The sequence below is a fragment of the Calonectris borealis genome, chromosome 1, assembly GCF_964195595.1.
Source record: "Calonectris borealis chromosome 1, bCalBor7.hap1.2, whole genome shotgun sequence".
NCBI lineage: Eukaryota > Metazoa > Chordata > Aves > Procellariiformes > Procellariidae > Calonectris > Calonectris borealis.
Genome location: NC_134312.1, coordinates 37,295,418 through 37,307,968, shown reverse-complemented (window position 1 = coordinate 37,307,968; position 12,551 = coordinate 37,295,418). Strand labels below are relative to the sequence as shown.

The following is a 12,551-nucleotide window of genomic DNA, read 5'->3' as shown; positions in this document are numbered from 1 at the left end:
GGCCATGAAAAATCTTGAATAGCCTTTGTCTATTCCTCTTAAAAACACTTACTTCCTCATGTAAAGAGGAAGACAAGGCACAGTGGTCTGGGAAGAGACAGGCCCACACTGGCAAAAAGACCTCTGCTAGCTCTGTTCACAATTCACATCTCCAATTAAATCATTGTGTAAAAGTATAAAATGTGGCCATTGTATTGAAATCTAATGGAGGCCGTAGGAGAGAATCAATGCTAGGATGTGACCCAAATCTACAGTTAGTTAGTCACCTCCTTACATGCAGAGACTACAGATAAAAGTACAAGATACAAGAAAAACTGCTGACAAAGACATGCTAGTGACAATTCTGTAATTTTACACAGAAGAAAAAAAGAATTCAAAAATTACTCAGAAGGAATCATGGAGTCACTGGAGGGATCCAAAGATAAGACACAAGCTAGTTCAGAGCAGCATAGGAAACTATAATGGTGGCTGCAGTGTCCTTGAGCCAGTTAAGAATAGAAAGTAAGAGAAAAGAAAAGGAAGAACGCAGGAGGTTATAGTGGCCAAAGCATGAACTAGCTTTCATCCACTTTTGTTAAAAATTTGCATTTCCTAAGAACAGTCAGGTAACCTAAAATAATTTTCATGGCCACTGCTAGAACAAAAAATCAGGTCAACACATACATGTTGAACTACTGAAATCTGAGGATGAATTTGTCCTTCTGCACCTCAAGGGCAGATAAAGGAGTTTCTACCTTAAAAAAGTATTGAGATCCAGGCTATTTGCTGATTTCACTGAGTATTAGTATGTCAAAATTTCATGGGCTGTACAAATAATTTCCAGTTCGGAAGAGATTGATCCTCAATGGTCATGACTGACATGAAAAAACTTCCACTATTTCTAAAGTAACATAGTACCCACAGATGTAAACTGAGAACACGATCTCCACTATACAAAGTCATCACAAAATAATTGGTCATTCTAAGAAGCATTCACAGTCTAACCTTCGTATACAGGTCATATACCACAATATCCTGTTCAATAGAAACCGTAAATACAGTAAAAATGGTGTAAGAAAGCTATTTTTCACTCCCACTGATGTCCCATTTGCTTAATGCCCCTAATGTTTGCCATTATACAAAGCAAAAGATATTCTAAAATTGTTATATACTGTAGTGAGGCCTAAAGGTGAAGAGTTAATACAGCAACAGTATGGTAGGGGAAAAAAAAAAAATCCAACAGATGCTAAAGCCATAGGGGATATTTGGATCAGAATCCAGAGCGTTCGGACAAAACAGCGAAAAATCAGAACACCTCATGGCACTGACAAAAAGAAAATCCATAATATACCTCAACCAGTGAAATGAAGACCTCAATATTCAGTAATAAAAAAATCCTTAAAACATCAAGTTGGAAATAAAAATATTTGTTATATACATTTTCAAAAAGACAGAGGTACTTACTAGGTAGCTTTAGCACTGCCTTGTACTGTTACATTCAGGATAGGTATCCAAGTGCCTCTGTACTCAAAGGCAGGTAATACAGTTGCACCTCCTCCCATTCCAAGCACTCCCGGGTTAGTTTGTGCTGAACCAGTATTCCCTGATGCATTGCTTCCTATTCAGAAAAACAAAGTGGGAAAATTAACCAATCTAATTTTAGTGATCAGCAAATATCCTTTTTCTATATTTCATTTTTAAGTTGAGATACATGGATTAATCTGAGACGCCCTGCTCGATAATAAAAACCACCACCAACACAAAAAACTATTTTTGAGCTCCCTCTGCTGTCTAAAACACAATCTTATGTGCAAAGTAATTAGTTTAAAAGGCACAGTTGATTGATGCCAACTGCTTTATTTTCAGTCAGAATAAAATGTTTCTGTGAAAGGTATAGCAGCATTCATAACATTCTGTGAACCAACTAAACTTACATGGTCTTGATAAAACAATATATATTTTAGTGAAGAGTCAGACAGATATTTAGAAGTTAAGGATTACTTGAACAGTTGCATCTAGAACTCAGTCGTAGGAAAGAGACGTTAATCGTTCCAAGAACAAAGATCATCACAAATTTTAAAGATTTCAGAAATGCAAAAGCCAGAAGAAGAAACCCAAAGAGAACTACAACGTTTGAATCTGTTCCGTGCCAAGGTAGAAGAAAACAAACCACATCAGGGAAGAGCTGACAACATGCCAACCAACAGCTAGGAGGGAACAAATTTTGGTTCCAATTTAAGAAGCCAAAAAAAGCAGATAAAAGGACAAGGAATTCTGTGTATGTACACTTCCTACATATAGAAGGAGGACTATACTTACTAGGAGTAGGTACCACAAGTTCAGACCCTCTCTGTACAGACACTGGGGAGAGAAGGGCAGAGTCCCCAAGAAGGCGACTCACAGCACCTAAGACGTGAGTATAACAACTGCCATTTTGTGTGCTTGCTTTTAATATGTAGAGAGACTAAATGACTAATTTAGGCAATATGAATACACACAGAAGCCTATGTATACACTTTAACACAGTAAAGCTTAACAGATTGAAACAACAAAATCATACTGCTAAACAGAAACGGTTAACCAAACACTGCCACTAGCACAAACAGTTACACTGGTGTCATTTTCTGTGATCCCACGGAGCAGCCAGACATATACAACTATTTTTATATCAACATAACTCCTTAAAGTGGTAAAAACGCTTACATTACACCAGTATAATAAAAGTGACACAAAACTTAGATAGATGCAGCTTTCAACTTCTCCTACGAAACAGCTACCTTGTTGCAAAACTGAGGCTAAAAGCCAACTACAGGTGTATCAGACAGCCTGCTACCACAGGATTATCCTTATAATCAGAAGACTCAGTTCGAAAACTAGGTTGCATTGATCTGCTCTTTGCGTGTTAGACGTGGCCATAGGAGAAAAGAGGCAGAAAGAGAAATGCATGAGAAAGAGACATGAGAAACACTCAGGCAGAAAGAAGAAGTGAAAAGGTAAAGGAGAAAACAAACTGGAACAATAAGTCAGAGGAATAGCGACAGCGCTAAGAGCATGGCCCTACTGCAGTGCTGTTTCATATGAAGGCAAAATTTAAGTTTTCAGGAGAATGAGTAATTTAGAATGGCTTCTCATATGTGCGTGTTACACAATGAAAAGTACTTTTTTGATTTACTTTAAGTGGATTAAACCAACCCAGAAATAATACTAATAGAAGTGCTCTATCAGCTTCCATACAGACAGCTACTGAGTAACAGCTATGACGCAAATTTCTTCACGTTATCAGTGTTAACACCAACTTTGAATTCAGACTTCATGAGTGAACCCTGGAAGGTGTGAGTCTAAAACCAGACTTTTTAATGTTTATTAATTTAACAGTAGATATGATAGATAATAATTATTCCTTGATTATCTGTTTATTATCTCTTTTAAGAAGGCATGTCAAAGACACCCTTAGAAATTATTTTCATGTTGTTTGTTGCTGAGGCCTCTGCTTCCAGAACCGTGGGAAGAAGCAGAGAGCCTTAACTCAGACGTAAACACCTGCAAAGGCATTAACAGGAGGACCACTGCTTCTCACAGAAATAAAAAATATACCTAGTGAAATGCCAAAATCCTGGCTGCAAGAAAAGACAAGTTTAGTCTCAGTAAGTCACTGTTTTCAGCTTACAGAAAAAGCAAAGATCATCTGTAAAACACAGATCTTTCTTTCTACCTCTTGGCTTCCTCAGTCCAGTTTTGTCCCTGAACATCCAGAAGAATTAGCTGTTGCCTCCCAGAAGGAAGCAAACACACACTGTCTTACTACTTCAGTCGCACACTGACATAAGTGACGTCCCCGCACATGGAGACAGAAATCAGACAAATTTGTTATAGTCAGAAATTAGAAATCATTCCCTCAGAATTTCCCTCAGAAAAGTTGTGAACCAAGGAGCTCAGTCGCTGTAGAAGCAGATACAAATGCAGGAGCACAGCTCTGCTGACTGGGGGCTACGTCCTCCCCACAATACAGGTAGATAAAATCACCTGTTGTACCAGACCTGAAAACACTGGTTTGTCTCAAGCAAGCTTTTCACCTCAGTGAACACAGAAGTACAGAACTGTACCAAGCCAAATGTATATACTGAATCAAATCAGAATTTATTATCACAAGAAAACGCTGGAAAATAAAAATTATAGAAGGACAAGGCTTTACCAGTTTGGCTTGGTGTCGCTGATGTGTTCCCTGTGCTTGGTACAAGAAATAGTGACTGGATGAAGGACCCCAGTGCATTCACAATATCACGGAAAACTTTAGTGGAATGTTGCTTCATATCATACGATTGACAAAAGGATCTGTAAAGTATTTTATAAAATACAGTAAGTATTTGACAAATTAGGAACTAAAAGCTTCTTTTAACAGCAACTTCCTCCCCTCCAACTATAGAGTAAAAGCACATTTTAACTGCAAGTATTTAGGTGAATAATAAACTTTAGTTTTAGGTAAATGTTCCTTTGACACTGGTAAGACAGAGAGGGTTTGGAATACTCAAATAACTATAATTCAGCCCCTCCTGGATAATAACCATTGCCTAATGCTTTATAAAAAATTATCTTGATGAGTTTATTGCATGTAAGTTTCTACACATTTATAATGTTTTAGGAAGCATTTTCCACCAAAAAGATTTCTTAAATTTTATGTAAAAGTGAAACTCAATATATTTAATACCTTAATAGCTGAGGCTGCACACAAAGCCTGTGAATAGATTCTACTGCAACAGCTCTTAGCCACTGTGGTTTGTCTGCATCCAGAAACTTAACCAGCAATGACAGAAAGATTTCACATTCTGTTACCTAAAAGATATAGTTTACAGCCACTAAATTAAAAGAAAAAGCCTCATACAAAATATTTTATTTCATCTTAGGAGTCCTATGCCAGGAAGTTTTGCACAGGATCTAAAAAAACCCTTCCACAAGCATTTACTCCAAATTATATAGAAACCATACCTAATAATCATATTTTTGCCAAGCTAACACCACATACGCAATTGTATTGAAGGAGTTAAATTCCTTACAGACATTGCAGTAAAGTTCTTACATGTGCTACAGTAAAAAAATGAAACGGAAAAAAATCTTTTTCAGCAAATATCTAAAATTTGGGAGGTAAGAACAGCTGAACATGTGTTTTTTATGCACATTCTGTCAACAGCTTTAGCAACACAGGTCAAAAGCGTCTTAGCAATTATTAACAAGGCACAGCAATCAACATTATCTAAAGCCAAGCAAACAATGTAAGAAGATCAAAAGGTTCCCAAAACCTTAACTGAAAGGCAGTCAAGTACAGAAAAGACAACAGCTCATCTATTCTGAGAATGTATACAAGCCCATGTTTAATAAAATCATACATCTAGAATACATGTAAACACAAATACACATAAGAAGAAAAGAACATTTAGACTTTTCTTCCCTCAGTATACATAAACAGTTCCCAAGAACTAGTTAATACTATTACTGATCACAGTACTGGCATATACATAGAAAAACAGAATTGCACGAAGAAAATTTGAACATATTCTTACCAGCAAACTGTAAAACTGCTTAATCAAAACAGAAACTACTCTCAGCAAACGCATACAGATCGGGAAGTATGGTTTCTCCACTGGTGCTGGGGAAGATGATGTGCTGGAACCTTGCCTGAATTTGATATTTGGGGAGAAGAGCTTTATAACAAGAGGGCATACCCTTTCTTTAAGAAGAAAACTGAATTCCTGATGCTGAAAAAGAAAACAGAACAAATTATAAGCAGATATTTTTTAATTGCTACCAGCAGCTCTGATTATGCATCTTATTTACATTTACTGTTACGATCAAGCATTCTGAAGTAATGTAAATCTCGGTATAAATTACAAGCTTAGGAAATGAAAAGGAAGAACACCATTGTAAAGCTACCAAAAAGCATGATGAAATGACATGGTCGGGTTCATACCAGGCACCCCTCTTCTTGTATTTTGCAAATTGAAATAGGCTGCTAATACATCATTCATTATATATTTGATTTTTAAATTTAGCTACTGTCTGCTAAAACATGTTACTGTAAGATCATGGTGCATTTATATACAGTAGATCCACACAATTCAGAGTCATGATTCCTGCTGCTTTGCAAGTGGGGTGAAGTTAATATTTTTGTAGAAATAACAATGCCACAAACTAAGTTACAGAGTTGTCATAAATCATGCAAGATAAGAAACTGCGTCTTTGGAGGAGATATAAATGGCAATACAAAAAGTGAAACAGAGTACAACATGCTCTACAAAATGCACAAACACAAATAAAGTGTATGGAAATAGGAAAAAAGTGGACAAAGAGCACACAGTACTTTTCTGTCATAAAAACCCAACATGTAAAAGCTATAAGTCCTTTTGAAAAGCAGTACTCATGCTAAACTAAAGAGGAATTAATGGAGTGTAAATTTTACTACACATGTGAAAAAAAGTCTTCCTATTTTCCCTCCAAGAACTACTCACTTGTAAAAACACTTGTGGAAAGTCATTGAGGACTGACTCAAGAAGTTCAAGGCCAAACGTCCGGGTCATTTCTGTCATACCCACAAGCCAGTAGGGAGCATCAGCATTGACTAACTGACAAAGATCCTTAAAAAGAAATACAACATTTACATTCTCTGCACAGTCCTGTACCGGCATAAGTTTTCTGAGTCTACAACAAAATCTACACTTTCTCCCTCCTCTGTAATGAGTAATTTTCCAATTTCAACATAATTTTTTCCTCAAATACTTCTTTCACATAAATTATTAAGCAAAAAAATTTTTAAAAGAAATTTTAAACTTTGCTCATATCCTTGTAGCAATTGTGTTCATTCCTGCCCTCAAAAATATCTCAAGACCAGTGAATTTGCCAAGTCAAGAACATTTTTTATTGGTGTGATGAATACAACTACTACTTTTCATTACATTCTCGACATTAATATACAATACCAAACACAAGAAGCAAGACTGAACTATAGTAGCAGTGTTTGGCTCATGGAAAAAACAATCTCGAATTTAATGCAGACATGCATGCTTAGCTATTATTTAAGATTTATAGTAAAACATTTTCCTAGGCCACTTTGTCTTCATTTTCCAATCATCCCCCTGGGATACAGCGTATCGTTGCCAATTACAATAAATGCACCTAAGAAAGACTGACACTCTGGTTAAGAACCTTGTCAATATGCCAACAGCAAATTTTTGGAATTTTCTTACACAGATGTAGAAGCACCCAGTGATAACTTCAAATGTACAAATATATGCTCCCCAACTACCTGAAAAAGCATATATGCATCTTTAGCACATGGCTTCAGCGTACTGACAGATCTTCTGTTACTATTTCCTTGAACTGCAACTGGCTGGTCCATAGTATCTGTGTAAAAACAAAAACCAATTTTGTGAACAAAGGAACTGTTGAAATCAAGTACACATTAAGTGTTCTTACAAAAAGATTCTAGGAGACTGGCCAGCTAATTCTTCTGCAATTTACCACGTCTACAGAAATAAATGTTAGATTGAATACCAAAGATCATCATTACCAAGCACTTCTTTCCAATAAATGTTCTCTTCAAAACTGCTACTGCCTCGTATTTCCCACTCAGTAATCTAAGTTACCTTCTTCTTAAATGACACCCTCACCTCAAATTCTTTCACAATACTAACCTGAAGACCAGTTCTCACAGCTTAAAAAAAATGTAGGTTTTATATATTACTGTACTGGCTTGGACTGATGCAATGGCTAAGGATTTCATCTCCTTTGAATACAAGTAAATGTATAAAAGACAGTAAAAATGAATAATGTCTGTGATTTTTTTTTTTTTTATAACATTTATAGACTTTTTACTACTTCTTCATCTGAAAAAAGATAAACATTTGATGTGTGTCCAAAAAACAGGTTAATACAAGCAAGCAGAGCAAGAAGTATGCCCACCTTTGTATCGTTCATCTTCAGCAACCACTCTCTCAAATACAACAGTAACTACCTGCCGCACTGTAGCTGCTGCAGTGTTATTTGTGATATTATCTTTTGTGAAGTGCAATCGAAAACAAAGTACAATTGCCTGAAAGGGAAAAAAAAAAAATCACCTTACAACAATATATTTTCATCTTTTAGGCTAAGAGTCAAGATTGAGGAATGTTTTCCACTACAGTTTGTCAAAAGGTTGCCTGAAAAAAAAATTGTTTTAATAATTTTAAATTTGAGGAACCAGAATAAGTTTTATGGATTACCCTAGCCAAAAACCTCTTTAGTAATCCTCCCCAAAGGTAATCTAGAAGAGGTATTAACTGAAGACATTATGATGTGCCAATAAAACTACAATCATCATACAGAGAGTACATAGTAATCAACTACATAAAACAACTTGTATGTATATTAATGTCAAAAGGACATTAGGATTATAGGGTTAATCACAGAAAGGTCAGTCAACTCCAAAGCTAAAATGCCATTCCTCTCCTACATTAAATCACAATACTTCCACAACTATGTTGCCTCAACTGCTATTATTCCTTTTTAAGCTGCATATTTTAATGTGTCATTGTGCTGGCAGTGACCTGAATACTGTTTCCCATTGGCTTTCGTATTTCCTCTAACACATAATTTAATACTTACTTATTTTATAATGAATTTTGAAAATTAACATCTGTATATGTAGCGAAACGTGTATTTCTTGTTCGTTTGTCCTTATTCTGTGTTCTTGCACTTGCATGAACCTCAACCACACCCAGCCATAGCACTACCTGCTCTAAGCTATACAAGATTCAGAGTTTTCTTTTGCTTCTTTTGCTTGTAAATGATTTGTAGACTCTGCTCAGATAGTATCCCCATGTTAGTTTGAAATTTTACAACACAATCGTATACCTCTGGACATCCAGAAGATACTGTATGATACTCTAGGTTAATCTAACACTAGTGCCTGTATTAATTAAGGGGCTTTTCAAGGTGGTTTACCAGTAATTTTCTTAATTTAAATCAGTCAAGCTGAACCATGAATATGCAATATATGTCTGGCTCAAACTGATTTTCTCCAAGAGCCTTTCAACAGGGGAAAAACAAAACAAAACAAAACAAAAACCCCCAACTTTCAGTTATTTGTCAAAAGAATCTTGGGGGGAAAAAACCAAACCAACCATTGCACCATTTTACCCATCCCAAGTAACGCTTATAGTTGGTTAACTGAGAAACTCTAGTTAATTTCAGGCCTTGGACAACACCAAGAAATTTTACAGGATATTGCTCTGTCAGGAATGTTTTTTTCTTACCCCTGTCAGAGCCTGCCCGAATTTGACTATATGTTTCTAAATATACTAGATTTTAACATGCACTAAGGGAATTGTTAGAAGTACAGCAATTAGATTCTCCAGTAATTGTATTATGTGAGCATGCTTCTGGATCAGGATACAAGACAAGAGAAAGACATGCTGGGAAAGATCTTCCCTACTCATTTGACACTGCTGTGCCCACATGCTCTTGTGGCTGGTGTCCAAAAGTAGAAAGTTTCTAGACATTAGAGAGATGAACAAATAAAGGATGTTGAAAAATGTGGAAGACACACACAAAAAAAGTAAGTGAAATAGGATGTAGATACCAAGAACCTAACAACAAGGGGGGGAGGGGGGGGAGAGAGGGAGAGAGGGGGAGAGAGAGAGAGAGAAGGTATATGGAGGCAGGGGAAGAAGAATAAATGAGGGAAGTGATGAGAAGCAGATGAGAAAGGTATGGTGGACTTAAACAGCAACTGCCTCTTTCTAGAGCCTAGATTCAAACTTGATCAAAAAACAACACTGCAGGTCGTTAAAGAACATCTGCTACCCGGTTAGTGACTGACAATACCACTTTCTAAAGTATTTCCATCTTCTTCAAAAATCATGTTTCTGCCCGAGAACATAGTACCTCATTTGGAAAATGAGCGTTATTTAGAACAAAAGAAACAAGATAGTGCTGAAGAGCCTTTGACGTAATTTGACTACTCAAGTCAAAAAAGAACCTAGTGACAAACCATTCAATCCTTAGCAAGTTTCTATTCTACCATTTGTAGGTTTTATAAATTTTCCATTATCTCTCTGCCTGCAGCAGACCTTTGTAACTTAGCTCTGTTTTTCTTTCATGTTTTTCCTTCCCTTGGTTAGATAGATTAATAATGATTTTAATATCCACACATTTAAGCAGCTAGGAAGCTATTTCATCAAAAGCAGAAGCAAAGAAAAACTGAAAACCTTCCACCAGAACAGAATGCCTTCAAAAACATTCTTCAATTCTATTCTCTCTCTCTCTCTCAAAAAAAAAACAAACCACCACAAAACAACGCTCTGATCTTAAACCAATACACTGAAGGCAGAGCATAATAAAGACAGCAATACAGAATGATTTGTTTAAAAACAAAAAATCTTTCTTAAGTTAAAGAGAAAAAAAATATGAAATGTAATCTAGAAGAGGAACTTAAGTTTAAACAGAACTTCACAATTCACAGAAAGGTAAACAATGTTGCTCCTTCAAAGAGAAATATCTTGTAACTTAAGATTAAAATGGTTCGTAATCCATATTTTTTGTCTTAGTTGAAACATCCCAAATTGTATGTGTTTAAAATTATGCAATAAAGTTATTTCAGTTCTGACTGAAAGAGCAATAACTGGACTGCTTCCGAAAGAGATTTAAAGCAGGGTGGCAGGCAGCTTCTTCTAATTTTTGCTTTATTAGTGAGAGCTTACATTGTGCTGTGTGCTCTGATTTCAGTTCGAAAAAATGCATATGATAAATTTAGCAGATGGGAAGGACAGGCATTAGCCCAATGTTTTTATTTAAATTTCCCATTAAGTCAGAAATGTATGATTGTGGAGGGATTAAAAAACAAATTGAAAAGGAAGCTAAAAGAAATCCTGTTTTCAGAGTTTAGATATAAAGACAATAGGGACACAACAGAATCAAAAAAGCCCCCTCTTCTTCCATTATTTCCAAATGCTTCATATGTAAAATTTCTCCCTGTTCTTCCTCTTGGATATTGTAAGTACTATAGTCGGCACTAACAAATTCTTACCTTGGACAGTGCTTCATCATGTACAACTGTATTGGTTGTTAAAAGTACAAGAACTGTCTGAAGCAATTTAAGTTCCTCAAGACTATTTTCCATCAGTTGCCAAAGCATATTAATAATGTTTCCTGCTGCAGCCTACAAAGAAATAATTTTTTGCCAACAATTAAGATCTTTACATAGTGGTATATCATGTGTACACATGTAAGAATAGCAGTCTCATAAATGCACATCATAACTGAATTTGCCTGTTTGTCTATACCATAGGACTATATTGAGAACATAAAGCCAATTTCATTGTCACAAGCTTCCCAAAATATTTTTAAAGAATTGACACAGCAGAAATCTCTTAATGTGTAGTCCAAATTAAAGTGCGTACTTCATTTTCTACTTGGAAATACAGAAGAGACAGTACAAAGACATTTTACCTTCAAAATTCATTCATTTCATGATCAAAAAGCTTTCCTTTTAAATTACACTTTTTTAAAAACAGATATGAGTAAAATATTTTGCAGACTACGTTCATTGTAATATAAACAGCCTCCTAAAAAAAAATAATTCACCTTCAGTTTGAGGCCTGTATTTCTCACATTGAAATACTTATGTATTTATATAAAGATTGATCTTACCTCTGAAACAACTTCATGGGACATGAGCCTCTGTATGGCTGCTAGACACAGCTGAGTGATCTTTGGTTCCTTTGTTCCACAACCCATTAGAAAAGGCTGAACTACCTCTGAGCTGTTCTCTTTCAATGCTTTCAAAAAGAGAAATGGAAGTAGTCAATGTGTAATACTTTGAAGAATACAATGCAAAATTTGTTAATCATACCTATTAACAAAAAGCAACCTCCAGCCTTGGAAATTTGGGATTTACTCTTGCACCACAGGGAAAAGCCAAGTGAAGACAGACACTGGGCTGCCACAGCTCACTTCCACAATTACCCTGGCTGAGGATCAAATCCCAAGCACCCTCTCCCTTACACACCTAAGTGATTTTCTCTTTCCAAATCCAAAGCGGCCATTTAGAGTCCATTTGGTTAGTAAGAAGCTCTAAGGTTCTGCCCATCCCAGAGCTCTTTCTGACCTTGCAGCGGTGACCAGCCTCAGGCTGGTAGCCTTCTCCTTCTGATTTGCTTCCCCTTGGCACTGAATTCAAAAGCAACACAAAGGGTGGCACAGACAGACGTATCAAAGCACACTGCACAAAGGGGAATAGCAAAATGCCACCGACAAAACAGGAGGAGAAAGAGACTGAACTATTTGTATCCTGCGTACATACACCTTGCTGCGAACTTTTCAACCAGTGTTTTAGTGAGGAAGGGCAGCTTCTTAAAGTGAAGCTTTGTCAGGAGAAAACACAAGTTTCATGAACAACTTTTTTTTTTTTAAGGAGAAAAAACATCACTATGAATACAACATTCCACACTGACATTTTAAAGTTTTTCCCCATAGAAGTAACTCCAGAAATCTGACATAAACTTCATAAAATTAAAAAGGAAGAAAATATTTCTGAAAGATGAAAG

At 36.1% G+C, this 12,551-nt stretch overlaps 1 protein-coding gene across 9 annotated transcripts in view; it reads right to left on the bottom strand.

Annotated features, from left to right (window-relative positions):
- The window catches only part of MON2 (MON2 regulator of endosome-to-Golgi trafficking), a 117,035-nt gene that overhangs the window by 85,354 nt on the left and 19,130 nt on the right, over positions 1-12,551 (bottom strand). For 8 of the 9 annotated variants that reach the window (XM_075148693.1, XM_075148681.1, XM_075148654.1 and 5 more), the window contains exons 3-11: positions 11,656-11,783; positions 11,033-11,164; positions 7,930-8,059; positions 7,274-7,371; positions 6,480-6,605; positions 5,535-5,729; positions 4,685-4,809; positions 4,172-4,311; positions 1,444-1,597 (exon numbers count right to left, since the gene is read on the bottom strand). In XM_075148693.1, the coding sequence (XP_075004794.1) occupies positions 1,444-1,597; positions 4,172-4,311; positions 4,685-4,809; positions 5,535-5,729; positions 6,480-6,605; positions 7,274-7,371; positions 7,930-8,059; positions 11,033-11,164; positions 11,656-11,783 (1,228 nt within the window). The remainder of the gene's footprint in view (positions 1-1,443; positions 1,598-4,171; positions 4,312-4,684; positions 4,810-5,534; positions 5,730-6,479; positions 6,606-7,273; positions 7,372-7,929; positions 8,060-11,032; positions 11,165-11,655; positions 11,784-12,551) is intronic. The other variant, XM_075148703.1, reaches the window with a different exon arrangement.